This window comes from Aulonocara stuartgranti (genome assembly GCF_965226115.1).
Source record: "Aulonocara stuartgranti genome assembly, chromosome: 7".
Classification (NCBI taxonomy): domain Eukaryota; kingdom Metazoa; phylum Chordata; class Actinopteri; order Cichliformes; family Cichlidae; genus Aulonocara; species Aulonocara stuartgranti.
Window position 1 is genome coordinate 45,018,258 of NC_138945.1, and position 18,211 is coordinate 45,036,468.

At 40.7% G+C, this 18,211-nt stretch overlaps 1 protein-coding gene across 1 annotated transcript in view; it reads left to right on the plus strand.

Annotated features, from left to right (window-relative positions):
* Window positions 1-18,211, plus strand: part of cttnbp2 (cortactin binding protein 2) — a 92,082-nt gene that overhangs the window by 48,775 nt on the left and 25,096 nt on the right. The window contains exons 4-5 of the mRNA XM_082538119.1: window positions 705-2,130; window positions 9,083-9,391. Of these exons, the coding sequence (XP_082394245.1) occupies window positions 705-2,130; window positions 9,083-9,391 (1,735 nt within the window). The remainder of the gene's footprint in view (window positions 1-704; window positions 2,131-9,082; window positions 9,392-18,211) is intronic.

The following is an 18,211-nucleotide window of genomic DNA, read 5'->3' on the forward strand; positions in this document are numbered from 1 at the left end:
CGTACCAGCAGACTGAGAGACAGCTTCTTCCACCAGGCCATCAGACTGCTGAACACATCATAGACACCTCAGCTTCACTACTGGAACTTCAACATTATGCACTCCATACTGTATATAAATGCCACTTGTTTTGCACATATTCAACTCTGTATATTTTATATATTTTATTATTATTATTATTTTTTTATTTTTATTTTTTTACTATTTAATTTGTAAAAATGTGTATACACACACACACACACACACACACACACACACACACACACACACACACACAGGTAAATATTTAGTATACACATCCAGAAATGCATACACTATTATATATTGTACATATATTTATTAGTTTCAGGTTGGCCATTCTTGTATTTTGCTCGTTTGTGTTGTTGTGTTTGCACATCTCTGTTGCTTGTGGGGCTCGCACACAAGAATTTCACTCGCATGTGCTGTGCCAGTGTGCCTGCACATGTGATGTGACAATAAAAGTGATTTGATTTGATTTTGATTTGATTTGATTTGTAATACTGTCACTAAAGACGTTGTAGAGGTAAATTATATCCTCTTGTATCTGCACACATGTAACCTGAATTACTTAGCGTGATTTCTTTCTTGGTTTCTTATTGTGTATATATTCAAGTTTCAGCTATAATGTCTGTGATCTGTAATACTGCTCTCAGACCTCGTGTGTCTTTTCTTTTCTTTTTCAGCTGGAGATGGAGAAACTGCAGCTCCAGAGTTTAGAGCAGGAGCACCGCAAGCTGACGGCACAGCTGAAGGATGAGCGTGAGAAGAACAAGCATATTGTCATGATGCTAGTCCGAGAGTGCAAGCAGCTTGCCACACGGGTCGTAGAGGAGTCACAGCGCTTTGATGAACTCCAGGCTCGCCTGGATGAGGAGAGTCGCACCTCTGGCCGACTCCAGGAGGAGTTGAGCTCTGAGCGCCAGCGCAGCCAACAGATGGAGGCAAAGATGGAGAAGCAGCTGTCAGAGTTTGACACGGAGCGTGAACAGCTGCGTGCAAGGCTGGGCCGTGAGGAGTCAGAAAGCCTGAGTCTGCGGCAGCAGGTGGAGCAGCTCAGGACTGAAAGGGGTGAAGGCAAGGATGGAGCTGGTCTGCCTGCTGCTAGTAGACCAGAACCTGCTGCTGCCACCAGTACGCCACCCAAACCTAAAGCTCTGACGTCTGTTTCTGTAGCTACAGAGCCCATTAGTTCTCGAACAGCGTCTTGCCAAACGGACCTGCCTCCCACAGAGGTGGAGGGTCCTAAGAAGTCCCCTCTCACTATACCTGTCAAACCAACCCCTGCCAACTATGTGGGCCTGAGCCTGCCAAAGACGACTGGCCGGGGGATCGTCCACAGCAGCTCAGGAGGACTGGCACAGACAGAAAATGGCTCAGAGGGCAATGCCCCCCACGGCTTACCCAGCGGGGTCAGTCCCCGTGTCCAGGCTGCCCGCTACAAGTTCCAGGAACAGGACCAAAATGGCACGGCATCCCAGAGTCCTCCAGCTCGTGACCTTTCTCCCACCAACCGCGATAACTTTGCTGCCAAGCAGCAAGCACGTCACACCGTCACGCAGGTCCTCTCACGCTTCACCAGCCCTCCTGCAGGAGGGACTGGACCCCTGCGTCCAGGCCTGCCCCATTCTGCCTCAGAGGGAGGCCCTTTTCCCAGCCGCCTGAGCCACCCTATTGGCCTCAAGTCTCCCACGGTGGCCAGGATCGACAGGGGAAACCCTCCTCCTATACCTCCCAAAAAGCCAGGGCTTTCCCAGACACCTTCTCCTCCTCATCCACCCATCAAGGGAGTGGGGGACAGCAGCCGCACCCCTGGGGCTGGGTTAAAACCAGCCACACCCCAGCTGCCGCCAAAACCGGCCTTGGACCTGGTCCCAGCCCTGACGGCCTCTCAGGTGGGTGCCTGCCCCCCGTGCCGTTCACCAGGGCCTGGCCGGGGCCCTCAGCGGCATCCAACAGCAGCATGTTCAGAGTGCCCCCCAGTCATCAGCTCTGCCACCACTGTCAGTAGCCCCTCCTCCATAAACCCCCCCTCCACCTCCTCCTCCATTAGTGCTCCATCCTCCTGTAGTCCCCGTGCCTCATCAGGCAGCCCCCTGGCAACAGCATCAGGTAAAGGGGCTCCTTTTTGCTGCATCTCCCTCCAATTCTGCCCACTGCCTCTTTTCTTTACCTGTCTTTCCAAGATCCTAGCCTTGCCTAGCTTAGGACAGCATAAGGATCAGTTCACAGGAAAACTGGTATAACTGCAGAAACGACACATGGGTCAGCTCGGTTTATGTTCTTGCCCCCCCAACCCTGAAAAGCCTTACAAGATCCAATGCTACTCACTGCATTTTCTCTCAACTTATCTCTCCTCTCTGCCTTTAATGTGCCCTCCCCCTGAGCACCTTTCATCTCCCATGATGTCACATTAGACATGTCAGCATCAGTATCAGCAGCAGACATTTAGATCATGTCACTAGGATGTGTCTGACTGTTGCTCAGAGACAAGAGGTTAACAAAAGGAGAATTTCAGGGTGAACTGAGACAGGCCAGCGCCCCTCCTGATGCTCTCTTGTATTCATATTGGTTTGTTGGGCTTTCTAAAAATAACCCCCTATCCTCTCTGAAGCTGATGCCAGAGGCTGCTCTCTCCTTCCCTTCCCCTTTTCCATCCTCCAGTAGCATGCAATGATTACTCCTCCACTTCCTGCACTCCTTCCTGTTTCAGCTTCCATTAACTAGTCTGACTGACTGTTTGCCATTGACAGCACTCTGTATGCAACTTGTTCGCTTTGATATAAATGTTAGCTTTTATATTCACTGTAATGTGATTTTCATGCTTTTATTGGTTGCACTGTGTGGTGTGATTAAAGTTAGATCCAGCTTATTAGAACTTTGGTATTATTTTGATGTTTAGGTTCAATATTTCTGTATTGTCTGGTTGAAACACTTAGTAATGTCTGTTTTCCCAGATTTCCACCAGGGTATAGCAAAAGCTACAAAACCATGACCATGATATATATTTAATATATATCATATATGCATTATATAGTGATCTATCTGTTCATGTAACTGTATGTTTTGGCAAGAGCAAAATGCCTTAAATGGAAAAGCACCTTATATTTAAGAATCTGTCATGCAGCTGAAAAACCTGACTATGTTTTTATGGCCATATCTTACTTTTTTTCTTCTTTTTTTGAAAATAGCAGATCCAACACCTTTATTGCCAGCCTTTATGAAATTCTTGCATTCGATTGCAGCATGTCCCACTTACAAATGTGACAAAGCTGTGGAGTAGTATGAAAGAAATCCTTCCACACTTTGACATATTTATCACAGTTATAAGCCAAACCATAAAGTCAGCTGTCAGCATACATGTTTCTGTAGCTTTTGTTTTTATCCTACTTTTGCACCAAAACCACAAAAATTCCAACCAGAACAACTGCTGGGGCTTTCTTCATCTTCTTGAGATTTGATGCTGCATTTTTTCTTTACTCTTTTTAATCTGTGTCTTTTTGTCTTGACACACTTCAGCACGCAAATTCTTCACTCTGACTTTCTTTAGCCTATTTTTAACCCATGCTGTTCAGAAATTGCCACAGTAAAATAAGTATGACAACTCTGAACAGGCCCAATAGGCCCATGGTTAGTAGTCATAGCGCAGTTGTTGGGGTTGGTAATTAGATGTTTTCTCTTAACTTCATCTGTTTGTCTTGTTTGCAGTGGTAATTTTTTAGTCCGTGTATGTTTTCACATTATCTGACTAAATAATATGTGTATATATATATATATTTGTCTATTGTGTTTGTGGTACGTAAAGACCTATCTATCTTCTTGCTGTGTATTAATCAGATGCGATGACAGGCTTTTCTGTCCAGACTGCAGCTTCACAAGCTGATTAAATCGCAGACGTTTTTTGCAGGCTTCAGGTTTGTCACAGCAGGGTAACAAATTCAACACAAAAAATGTGAAAAAATATGTATATAGTAAAAATAAATAGTTACCTCAAGAATTCTTTCAAATCCTCTGGTAAGCTAGACTTTAAAATTCAAATAATCAAAGACACAACAGAGGGATGTATAAAATATGTTAAATTAATTGTCATCAGTGCAGGCCATTATTGGTTAGAATTTTTGCTTAAACTTTAAAGGACATTTATGGAAACTGTTTTAGGTTTTAGAGTTTAGCTTGCTTGTAACAAGAATAATGTTTTAGGTATTACAGTTGATCTCACGTTGAGAAAAGTGGGGCCGAGGAAACCACAGATTCCTGGAACAAAACCGCAGGATGTAACTTTAGTTGTTACTCACACACACACACATATATATTAGGGGTGCAACGATACACAAAATTCACGGTTCGGTTCGGTTCGATACTTTGGTGTCACGGTTCGATATTTTTTCCATACAAAAAAAATGTTCATGCCTTTTTAATTTGTCATTTATTAAAATTATAAATATATATTTTAACTCAAAAGTACAGTTTTTAAATTTAACCCTAACCCTTGTGCGTGTTTTTTATTTTGACAGCGAATGCGCACCTGCGGACCACTTATGTGCAGCCCTGGTTATTTAGCTCGTCATATTGCAGCCACAGAAATAATTTTGTCCATGAAACCATAAAGCTGCACTTTCTTTTTGCCTTATAGTCTGATTTGTCATAACTTTTCCGTTTTGTGGTAAGCTTTTCTTTGGCTGTCACTTCTTCACCCTGACCTGTCTTATTTGGCTCAGCAGAACTAAAATATATATCTGTCTTTGAAGGTTCTCAGTCATCCAGGTCATCGTAGTCAAATATAAATCCTGCTGCTTTTACACACGCACTCACATAAGCTCAGCGATTCTCTGCGCGATCAACCTCTCACATGTTTAAGCTGCGGGAGATTTCACTTGTCATGTTTGCATAGTAAGCTAACGATTGATAAGACGATGTCAGAGGAATTGGTGCGCAAATTATCATCACTCACAGATCAGTGCTGTCGCTCTCTATACACAGTTCGCATGATTGCAAAGTGAAAGCAAAAAAACAAGCGCAAATTCAAACGCGACTTCAATATGTCACATATTGACAGTGGCTCACCGATGCCAATGACATAATTACCCAGCTACATTTCTGAAAGAATGCAAAAGCATTGACATATATTTTTCTTCCTACAATAGCCCGACGGGCAGGGCAGAGATAGATTTTGGTACCCCGACTGGAAAAATCGCTAGCCCCGGGACGTCGGGCTAGCGATATTGCGAGCCCTGTATCTGATTGAGGAATCACTCATCTTTGGAAAAGAGAGTTTATTACAGAGAAATGTCTCTTTCCAAAATAAAAGCTATACTATCCGCTTCTTCTGGGCTATATTCTCAGCAGCATATTAAACAGCTGTCTAAATGACTCGGCTAAAGTTAGTAGCATGCTTGTTGTTTTTGTCTTTGCACTAGGATGATGTCGGCGTAAATGTGCAGTCATATTCGTTGTGTTCCCACTAGTGCTTTCAGGTTAATCTCGTTGAAATGACCTTAACGCCACAACACGGCAAATCTCCGTTAACGAGCTACCGCCGATCGCCCCGTGCATGGGGCTAGACGGCCAACACGTTAACGAGCTAACTGCGCTAACACACTAGTTCCCACCCATGTAATTGAGCATTGCATGGCACATCCAACATACTGTTTTACTTTAGTCCATGACTCGCTTACCTTCAGGGTCATATGTCACATGAAAACCAAAATAATTCCAAACGCCAGATCTGAATGAGGGTGGGGGAGGTCCATGTTGTAAGGAGAGCTTAACTTCTATCTCGCTAGCTTGCCCTGCGCTCTTCCTTCTGACGATGCTGTCTGTGTTGAGCGCTCAGGTTCGACTACTCCGCCTAGGCTGCACTGTCGAGCCTAGGCGGAGTAGTCGAACGCAGATTCACTGAGCGCTCAACACAGACAGCATCGTCAGAAGGAAAGTTGATAAAATAAATTACAAATTTTGTATTGTTCGATACATATGCGTACCGAACCGAAAGCACTGTATCGAACGGTTCAATATCGATACGAATATCGTTGCACCCCTAAAATATAAATATATATATATATGTATATGTATATATGTATATATGTATGTGTATATATATGTATATATGTATGTATATATATATTAGGGGTGCAACGATACACAAAATTCACGGTTCGGTTCGGTTCGATACTTTGGTGTCACGGTTCGATATTTTTTCCATACAAAAAAAATGTTCATGCCTTTTTAATTTGTCATTTATTAAAATTATAAATATATATTTTAACACAAAAGTACAGTTTTTAAATTTAACCCTAACCCTTGTGCGTGTTGTTTTTTAGCTCGTCATATTGCAGCCACAGAAATTCTTTTGTCCATGAAACCATAAAGCTGCACTTTCTTTTTGCCTTATAGTCTGATTTGTCATAACTTCTCCGTTTTGTGGTAAGCTTTTCTTTGGCTGTCACTTCTTCACCCTGACCTGTCTTATTTGGCTCAGCAGAACTAAAATATATATCTGTCTTTGAAGGTTCTCAATCATCCAGGTCATCGTAGTGAAATATATATCCTGCCGCACTCACATAAGCTCAGCGATTCTCTGCGCGATCAGCCTCTCACATGTTTAAGCTGCGGGAGATTTCACTTGTCATGTTTGCATAGTAAGCTAACAATTAATAAGACGATGTCAGAGGAATTGGTGCACAAATTATCATCACTCACAGATCAGTGCTGTCGCTCTCTATACACAGTTCGCGCGATTGCAAAGTGAAAGCAAAAAAACAAGCGCAAATTCAAACACGATTTCAATATGTCACATATTGACAGTGGCTCACCCAATGACATAATTACCCAGCTACATTTCTGAAAGAATGCAAAAGCATTGACATATATTTTTCCTTCCTACAATAGCCCGACAGGCAGGGGAGAGATAGCCCCGGGACGTCGGGCTAGCGTTATTGCGAGCCCTGTATCTGATTGAGGAATCACTCATCTTTGGAAAAGAGAGTTTATTACAGAGAAATGTCTCTTTCCAAAATAAAAGCTATACTATCCGTTTCTTCTGGGCTATATTCTCAGCAGCATATTAAACATATCAGGTCTCCATAAGGAGAATCCTGTGCTAACAGCTGTCTAAATGACTCGGCTAAAGTTTGTAGCATGCATGCTTGTTTTTGTCTTTGCACTAGGATGATGTCGGTGTAAATGTGCAGTCATATTCGTTGTGTTCCCACTAGTGCTTTCAGGTTAATCTCGTTGAAATAACCTTAGCGCCACAACACGGCAAATCTCCGTTAACGAGCTACCCTATACAGAGGGGCTAGACGGCCAACACGTTAACGAGCTAACTGCGCTAACACACTAGCTCCCACCCATGTAATTGAGCATTGCATGGCACATCCAACATACTGTTTTACTTTAGTCCATGACTCGCTTACCTTCAGGGTCATACGTCACATGAAAACCAAAATAATTCCAAACGCCAGATCTGAATGAGGGTGGGGAGGTCCACTTCTGTCTCGCTAGCTTGCCCTGCGCTCTTCCTTCTGACCATCCTGTCTGTGTTGAGTGCTCAGTGAATCTGCGTTCGACTACTCCGCCTAGGCTGCACTCTCGAGCCTAGGCGGAGTAGTCAAATGCAGATTCACTGAGCGCTCAACACAGACAGCATCGTCAGAAGGAAAGTTGATAAAATAAATTACAAATTTTGTATTGTTCTTTTTTTTTCTCCCCTTTGGTTTTCTTTCTTTCTCTCCCCCTCTTTCTTTCATTCTTTCCCCCTGTCCTATCCCACAGTCATGTCTGTCCCGTTTGCAACTGAAAATAAAATAAATTCATAATTATAATAAAGGTCAATCAAATGGACCAATATGATGATCCACTTAAAATAAATCCTCTTGGCATCTTTCTTGGCCTCAAGACAACAATTCTGATGGCTATAGATCCAAACGGGACACAAAAAAAAAAAAAAAAAAAAAAAAATTGAAAAAAAAAAATTGAAAAAAATTGTATTGTTCGATACATATGCGTACCGAACCGAAAGCACTGTATCGAACGGTTCAATATCGATACGAATATCGTTGCACCCCTAATATATATATATATATATATATATATATATATATATATATATATATATATATATATATATATATATATATATATGTATATGTATATGTATATATATATATATATATGTATATGTATATATATATATATATATGTGTATATATATATATATGTATGTATATATGTATATATATATATATGTATGTATATATGTATATATATATATATATGTGTTTTGTAATATCTTTGAGGTAGAATAGCAGAAGCTAACTGAGAGCTTATTTTAAAAGGTTTCCTTTCTGTGGTGACAAACTAAGCAATTAGCAATTCCAGACATTCTGATATTAAGTACAGTCTGTGTCTTGGTTTGAGTTGAGTAATTTAAAACTATACATTTTTAAGATGCTTCAGTTTCATTAGACACTAATCAGACTTTTTGAGATTTTGTTTTCAAGATATTTGGTGATCTAAAAATCCAGTATTCTGATATACTCATCAGTCAATTTTTTTTTTCTTTTAGACACGAATGTTTCATTAAGGAGGGAGTAGTTATTTATTTACTCGTCTGTCCAATTGGATCAGCTTGTTTTTGTGTTTGTGACATCTAGTTGCAGAGTGCCCTCTGATGGACACACTGTGCAACGTCAACTCTTATAACATGACTGAAGGGTGTTTCTTCCAAATTCAGCTTTCGTTTTTATTATATTTAAAATTGTGGGATCTTCACAACAAGAAGAAGAATGAAGATTGAAGAGTTTGAACAGTGTTTGGCAGCATAAGCTGTTTACAGCATTTATTCTAGGATTCTGTGGTGGAAATGGTAAACTACTGCAACTTTGTCTGCTGCTTTGACAAAGCAGACTATTTTGAATGAGTGAAACAGATATGCTGTCCTTTCCTTCCACCTTCTTACACCCTTGCGCTCCAACACTTAGCACTTCTAGCTGTTTCCTCTACCTCCTGCTCTTCCTCTTCCCAGTTTAACCTGTCCTGTTCCTACTCCTCATTCCCCTTGCAGGCTGGTGTCCCTCCGTAGTCTCCTCTCTAAGTGGCAGTGGGCCTGCTGCCCTGGACGGCGGGCGACCCCTGCTCCTCCAAGCTGCTTCCCAGGGAAATGTCACTTTATTGTCAATGCTGCTTAACCAACCAGAACCAACCACCAACGACATCACCACTACCACCACCACATCCATCAGTACCACCTCTACCACCAAAATCACCTCTACCACCACCATGGAGAAAAAATCCAGTCATCTTAATCAAAACCATGACCTCAACCACAACCAAACCTCTGCCTTGTTTGCTGCTGCTCAGAATGGACACACAGGTAAGTGGAATTTGATTCATCAGCCCTGGGCCCTATTTCAGGAAGCCGGTTTAGAAAACTCAGAGTGAAAAACGATACTCAGGGTTGAGTAACCCCGAACTGTCCAACTCGGAATATTCGGTTTCAGAAAGGCTGATAACAATTGGTTCAGTCAACGCGGAGTTGCTTTAACCCCAAGTTAAGCGCGCGCACGAGGATACATGAAGCCCTGATTAGTGGAGCACAGATTAAGCGAGTCACCATGGAGACGGAGGGAAAGAAGGCGCGGTCAATGTATTTTACAGCGCTTGAGGCCGAAATTCTGATGGCAGCATATGCCGATAACATGCAAATTTTGCGGGAAAAAAGTAACACAGCCTCAGCTGCAAAAGAAAGGGAGCATGCATGGCAAAACATAGCCGACAGAGTCAATGCGTGAGTGTTAATTTAAACATTGATCTAGGGATTTCCACCCATTTAACACGTTATTTTATTTTATTCTATTTTATTTTATTTGTTATTTTATACATTTTATTTTGTGATGTGATGTGAGCGCAGGTGCAACCCAACAGGCCCCAAACGTTCCTGGCAGCAAGTAAAAATGAAATATAAAAATATAGTCCAAACAGGTGAGGTGTAATTGTATTATGAGCCATAGTGCTTGGTCTGTTTGTCCGATGTAAATCAATTGCAGTTAGAGGCTACATTAATTTCCCCTCTGTAAGCACTTATTGAAATTATCTGAGCACATTACAAGTACATATTTGCTTACTCTGTATGCTCAAATGTGACCCGTTATAGCCACTAGAAAAAAAGCGGAGGCCCGAAAAACAGGTGGGGGTCCTCCACCACCACCACCACTCACAGAGGCTGAGCAGTTGGCTTCCACATTTGTGATAATGTTGGCAGCATCACATATGATCTTCACAGTGCAGAGAACACAAATTAGCATCCATTACTATAATGAAATAATTTGTTACTTTGAAATGCTACAGGGAACTATGTACCTGTACATTAATGCTGTGGAAAGACTTCCTGTTCACATAGTCTCCTTCATTTACTGAAGGAGCAATGATTGGAATGTGAGTGCCATCTGTACAGCCAATCACGCCTGGGAACCGTGAGAATAAATGTAAAATTTAAGTAGTAGTTCAAGTATCACCACATCATGAATTAAGTTTCGTTCATCCTGATACCTGCAATTTTGTGGAATCCCTCTTTGATAAATCTTGTGGGTCTATGACCGGGGAACACCACAAACGAGTACAGGAGACGTTTCAGTGCAACTGTAACATTCCTGACTGCCCGACAGACGGTAGCCTTGGAAACGTGCTCAGCGTCACCAATATTATACAGAAAGCTTCCGTTTGCAAAAAACCGAAGTGCAATACAAATAATATGTACAGAACTGAGAGGATGTCCGCGATGTGTCACATGAGCAATATTAGGCCTGAGCATGTTATTCAAATCAATTATAGATTGTGCTGAAAAACGGTAACGTTCACACAGGAAATCATCAGGAAATGATAAAATGTCCGAACGCGGAGAGCTCTGCGGAGAATTTGGGCTTCAACATCTACTGGTTCTTCAAGGAAGGGGCACGCCATGTCTGACACTTCCTACAGTCAGGTTTCCGACAAAGAGGCGGAGAAGGTCAGGGTTAGTTGAAGTAAACCTGCTAGGGGGCAGGTTAGCTTCACGGAGTGTGTCGTCATAGTAACTCACTCAGAATTAATCTAAACTCGCTTTGTGAAACCGAAAACCCAGAGTTTTCGTTAACTCAGGGTATACTTACTCAGAGTTTGCACTAAACCGGCTTCCTGAAATAGGGCCCTGGTGTCTGAATCTGATTTAGCTCTGTTTGAATTTGATACTTTTTTGCAGCTTGGGAGATGTAGATGGATAGTGTGGCTTTTAGACTCAGATTTTTTTTTTTTTTATCTTTTTGGCAAATTTAATATAGTGTGTTCGCCCACTGTCAATGGAGATCTAATGTGAGGTTTGGTGAGTGGTTGGCTGACGGGCTGACTTATTTATTGATCGTTAAAGAGTTAAGGAGCTCGTGATGATTTGTATTGACTGTGAATAAAAGGTGATAGGCTAAAATACAAACAAAGAATTAACACTGGATTGATTGTGCTGAACTGCTGATCACAATGATGCATAAGGTTTTCAGTGAGTTGTCTAGTTAATGACATTGTATATGTAAATAGCGTGCACCATAGTTAAACAGTGCATTTTTCCTTCTGCTCCTAGTATTTTCTTTTTTCTGCTCATTAAAGTAAAATAAAAAGGTAATGGCTTTGAAAGTGTGATTTGCATTCTGAGAGACGGTTTACCAACTGAGGTTTGTTCTTGTTTGCTTTTGTCTATTTTGAAGCCTTTAATATTAGTTTAAGCTTCGGTTACTCAGACGTTTTTCTTGTCCCATTTCAAATAACTTCTAGCTTATCAGCATTTCTATTCACCGTGTATTTTAACAAGCACACAGTTCTGTTAGTGGACCTGTGCCTTCATGGGTGCCGTGGGATGGAATAAAATGAACAGGCAAACTCGATAAAGGCCCTAGAGGTTGAATTAACTGCGAGATATGCGACTACAATAATGCTTTTCCTTTCCTGTAAGCAGCCATCTAGGAGTTGCATTTGAATAAGACGCTGAAGAGGGTTCCTCACTCAGATGTGACCATATGGAACAACACAAAGGCTTTGTTCATTTGCCTCCACAAATTAGGCTTAACTGATTTAGTGACTGAGTTGCTGCCCTTTTCCTGTTTCTTGTAAAAGTATGTAGTTGTGACATTACTTAAAAACTGTAAAACAGTTTAACCACAAAGCCTTCTTGTATTTACTGCAGCTAATACTCTGCTGACAGTGTAAGTGATTAAACTGGTCAAATAAACTGGTAAAAAGCCCAAGTAACATATCAGTTTAATTATTCAGTTTCACTTGGCTGTCACTTCCATAAACTGAGTTGGACAGGTTCGCATTGACATTCACATTCTCACAGAAATCAGTAAAAAACAGTAAATCAGAAAAATCAGTCAAATCTTAAGGTATACCATTTAGAGTGCCTGCATGTTTTAATAAAAGTGTTGGTGTTTGGCACCAGTGTATTTGTAGTTTTATCTCAATAAGAATCTCTAGGCCCAAAACCTAGCAAAAAGATGAGCTTATTTGCAAACGTTTCCTTTGTTTTACATCCACTGTGTATTTAGTAAAACTGCATGTATTTGGAGTGATTTTAGCTCAGGTTTGGTCTCCTCCACTTTCAAAGGGAGCTGCCTAGCTTGCTAATTGTTCCCCAATTTCACCAGCCAATTTCGGACATTCTCTGCTGTTTGTTGGTGAGAAGCAGGTATAGAGTGACAGTATTAGGGTCTTCGTACTGAAAAGAGTTGACAGCTGTAACCCAAAGGAAAGTATACTAAAACAGAAAAGCAAGAGCTGGGAAGCCAAAACCATGAACTGAAACATTCTAAGGGGAACTGCTGAGTTAGGTCATAAGGTGTAGCATAGCAGTGGCAGGACGTGCTCTTTGCAGCAGCTGTATGAAGATGTAGTTAGGACAAAGGCCTGATGCTGATAAACACTTAGACATGTGCGGGTGAGCTGTGACTCATCGCATTATGTTGGCTGCCATTAAGTGAGATTGTGAGCCTTTCATGTCAAGGCTGTAACCTCAGCACAGAGTATATGCTCATCCACCTGACACAAACACAGTACCCTGCATACAAAAACAGAATAATTAATGCATGCAGAATAATGACACACAGACATGCAGGCCTTTTATGATCTGCTTCCCTGCTGAGATGTTTAATAATACCCAGTTGTCAGCTGAGGATCATTGATCCATGAACATGACAAATGCAGTTGAAGGACAGCTGCACTGAAGGCTTATATTAGGTGTGCCACCACAGAGAGGACACTCTCAGAAATACCCAAATGCACATAAGAGCTCTCCTTCTGATTTGATCTAATTATTTGAATAATGCCCTTTACTTATCCTCCTTCACTCTTCTACAAATTGGACATTTCCAAAGCTAAAGGCACATTTGTGTATTTGGACTATATATACGTAGTTGAGACTTTGATAAGGGAACATATACCACAACATACCTGCAGGTACTTTAACATTTTGTTTTGGCAAACAGAGAGTACAAGCTTTCAAAACTGTAGGATCTCATTAGTGGTTTCCTTTATTGCTTTTTTTTTAAACATACAACATTTTAATGGGATTTTCTTTCTATTTCGTTTAAGATTGACAGTACAATAACAGTACAACTTTTTTTAAACCACCCCTATAGCTAACACTCGTGTGAAAACAAATTGATATTGTTTTTAGTTTATTGTCCTTTCTTTGTCCAATATTTGCAATATTTCAGAATATTGGACATTTCGGAGGATCTGGTGATAGAAACTCTATGATAAATGTTAAAAGGGAGAGTTGGTTTGAGTTCCCTGTTTCAAATATGTTTTAAATATGGCTGGCTCAAAAAGCCTCCAACAACCCAGGACAGAGCACAAGGTTAGATGCAAAGATGAACAGTTTATTCACCAAAAACAAAGTGAAAACAGAAAACGGTCTTGTGCGACAGAGAGGGAAACAAAGAGAGTGGGCAGAGAAAGCAGCTGTTCACATAGGGCCCAGTTCTCATCTTCACAGGTATACGCAGACTATCATCAGACTGAACAGAGAACTCGGACAGAGTAAATACACCCAAGCCGGGATATGAGAGTTTGATCATATTGCACAGCCCTACCCAAGCCAAACAAATGCATAAGATAGAGTTACTCGTTAAACCCGTGACTTTAAGATAACAACACCTTTTCTTGTAGCATATTTCTGGAGATTAAATTTCTGGTCCGTAGTAGCTGATAATCGCTATTATAATAATACAGTTTTTTACAGACGCTAGGACACATTTCTCAATACTTAGGTCACGTTTGCAAAACTCCTCACACAGTGAGCACAACAGAAGTCTATGTGGGCTAAACTGAGGACCAGTTATCATTGTTTTGGCACAAAATGCATTCAATGACTACATCTCTCAAATTACATGAATCATCTTCTCACTCAGACACAACAACTGCCAAAAATCTTTGTACGGACAGGACATTTTGCATGTGCTTACATACTGTTTTCAAAACTGTTAAACTTATGGCCAAAACAATAACATAATGCAAAACTTAAAAAGACAGCAAAATCCAACAGCAATATTTTATTGAAACATATTTTAAATCTAAAAATGCAGTTTAACCAGCCACAGCTTATTCTCATTGTAGATGAACATCTACACAGGTGTTACTCCTTCAATTTTTCAACTCCTTCAATTCTGGCAGCCAGAAGATTCTTTCCTAGGTGTATTGCCCTAGATGACATAAGATGTGATGTGGATGAGAATCTGTGGCCAAATAGAGAAGACCGAGTAGATTAGCATTACTATTGTATGTGTATCAGTGGATGGTGTGTATACAAATTCTTATATTTTGGGATTACTTAGTGCAAAAAAATAAAAATACATAAACAAATATTAACGAATTCTGCATGATGTCTGATTCATTCCAGTAACATATATTGAAATTATAAACAGAGATGTGTCCTTGTTTTACACAAGAAAGCACTGTGTAATGCTACATGTTGTTAGTGTTTTTTAGGTCATTGTTTTGTGGGTGACAAAGTGTGTTTGTCGGCTGTCAACCTTTGCTAGTGTTCTGGAAGAATGAGGTTATTTGAGACCTGAATGAAGTGTTTTGGTAGTTGTAGTGCATTTTGAATGTGAAATGAACTGCTTTGCCAAGCTGAGGGTCAGTTAGGAGGATTGTGTGAAGTGTTTTGCAAAAGTGACCTAAGTATTGGGAAATGTGTCCTAGCGTCTGTAAAAAACTGTAATAATGGATTGGATTTATATAGCGCTTTTCAAGGCACCCAAAGCGCTTTACAATACCACTATTCATTCACTCTCACATTCACACTCACTTATTCGTTTTATTTCAAAAGATGAAAGGGTTTTAGAAATGACTGCTTTCACATGAAAATAGTGGAACTAGAGGGCACTTGTCATGGATTGCACAAAGCTCCAAACATGAAATGGAAAAACTCAGCACCATTGTTGACATGCCTTTCCCAGAATCATGACCTGGATGCACCAACCAACACACACGTGCATTTTGCTAGCATTAATCAAACACTATCAATGTTTACATGATGTCATGCTAAGATGAACCTTTCATTCCTTCTGCACAGGGACACTGTGTGTGTGTGTGTGTGTGTGTGTGTGTGTGTGTGTGTGTGTGTGTGTGTGTGTGTGTGTGTGTGTGTGTGTGTGTGTGTGTGTGTGTGTGTGTGTGTACTTGAAACTGGCCTCCCAAGGTTTATAGAATGTTGAGTTACTGGCTCATGATTTCTGATATATTTTTATAAACACACATACATTTTGGCATAAAACAGTGCCAATTGGTTGATTTTAGGTAGATATTTGTACATCAGTTACCCCAAACCTGAGCACCGCCCCCCCATTTAAAACAAAATCTATATGGACAAATGCTCTACAAAATGAAAAAGATTTTTGGAGTGAAGTGTCTTTGTAACACAAAACTGTGTCTTTGTAATAAATACACAAGTTTCTTTTTTAAAATTCCAATTCAATAACTGCGAAGGGATTCAGTGATTCATAGAAGTCCTCTCTCATAATTGTTTTGCTTCTTTTTGTCCAGCGATACCATCCATATTACACTACCTACAGTATCCATGGCAACAAGATAAAGTGGCTTCTATGCTCTGAGTTCAGTGTACACCGTGGTTCTCACTCTGAGATGTTATAGTAGGTTTTCTGACATTGTAGTCCTTTCTCTGTGTGTGTCAAATTACAATAGAGCTGGACTAAAAAAATCAATGGCAACATGTCTTGTAGAGGCTTGAATCAAAGCTTGTTTCAAATTGTCAATACTTACAGAGGTGGTCAAGATAAGATAAGATAAGATAGAACTTTATTAATCCCTCGGGTGGGTTCCTCTGGGAAATTCGATTTCCAAAAAAGCACAGCACCGACAGAAGTTACAGAGTTATACACACACACATATATATAAATACAGAGACAATATAAATAAAATATACGAAGGGGATAAATAGAATAAATAGGAATAAAAATAAAAATACAAGTGAATTGCACATTTCAAGTATTGAGTCTATTGCACCGTTGACTATTTACAAAAGTATTGCACAAGGTATTGTACAGTGAGGTGAAGAGGCACTACAGCTTAGTTGTTCCCTCCTTTGTCCTCCTGTTTCCCCTCCCTCTCCCCTCCAGAGAGGAGTTAAACAGTCTGATGGCGTGTGGGACAAAGGAGTTTTTAAGACAGAGATACAACAGCCAATCTACAGCCGTGAAACTAACATGGTGGAGGCTCTGACATGGTGTAGGGCTGCATTTCAGGCAGTGGTGTTGGGAATCTTGTAGTGGTGCAACGGATCAAGAATCTCACCGTTCGGATCAGATCAGTTTTAAGTCACGGATCGGATAAATTTTCAGATCAGCAAAAAAAGAAAAAAGACAAAAATTTTACATTTACTTATTTACTTATTGAAATATTTTTTGCCTGTTAAAAGCATTCAACTCAAGACTCATTCCACGCAATTATTTAAAAAAAAAAAATTATGGTACAATATAGGGCAGTACAGGGCTTTGTATCTACCATTCAATTCAATTAAATTTTATTTATAAAGCGCCAAATCACAACAACAGTCGCCTCAAGGCGCTTTATATTGTAAGGTAGACCCTACAATAATACATACTGCTCATTATGTCGCACTCTGCTGTGATATAATGAGCTGTCACGGTCACGTAGCTTTCCGTTGCCCTGGAGGTCCACCCATTTGTAGTAGTTAGGGCAACAGAAGATGCCTGGGACAGTTCAGCCATAATTTTTCCTGCTCATACATGCTTGGAACGATCTTGCCACTAAAGTGGACGCGAACGAGATATCATAGCGTGTCTAAGCACGTTCATCATAGTTTAAACCCCTTGTTTTGCACAAGGGAATACGGCCTCCCGTCTGCAGCTAAACACCCCAATAGCTTTTGTAATAGCTTTAGGCCGGTCGGACTGGGCAGCAAAGGGCTGCTTAAATACCGCAAACTTCTCTGCTCCTCCACTTGGACCGCTAGTGCTGGCCATAACTATCGCTTGACAGACCCACCACGCGCACCATACACATACTTTTTTTTCCTTCTTTTTCGAATCTTCGGATCACGTGCGTGCCGAACCGTGGAGTGGGATCGGTTCGGATTACGAATCATCCGTGATCCGTTGCACCACTAGAATCTTGTTAAATTGGTGGAAATATGAGCCCAGAAAAGTACTGTTAGATTTTAATCTGCAAAGCTATGCCATCTGGAAAGTGTCTGATTGGCTTCATTTTTCAGTAAGAAAAGATCACAAACGCACTGCCAGTGCATAAAAGCATGGATTGGCTTCCACAGAAGTCTGAACTCACTATTATTAAAGCAGCGTGGGATCATCGAGACAGGGTGGAACAAAAGGCCGTCAACATTAAAAGGAGAGTTTTGGAATGTTCTTGAAGAACCCTAAGACCGATTCCTGAAGGCTGCTTAAAGAATGTATAGGAAAGCTACCTAAGAGAGCTCAGGCTGTGCTAAAGAATAAAGATAGTCATGCCAAATATTGACTTTCAAGCTGGTTAGAATTGTACAAACTCTGGTTTTTCCTTATATACTGTATTTGTTTGCTTATGTTTCAATACATCATTGCATCTATTTCCTGTTTTCCAACCAAAATATGCTGAAATGTGGAAATTGAAGGATAGTTCAAGACTTGCACAG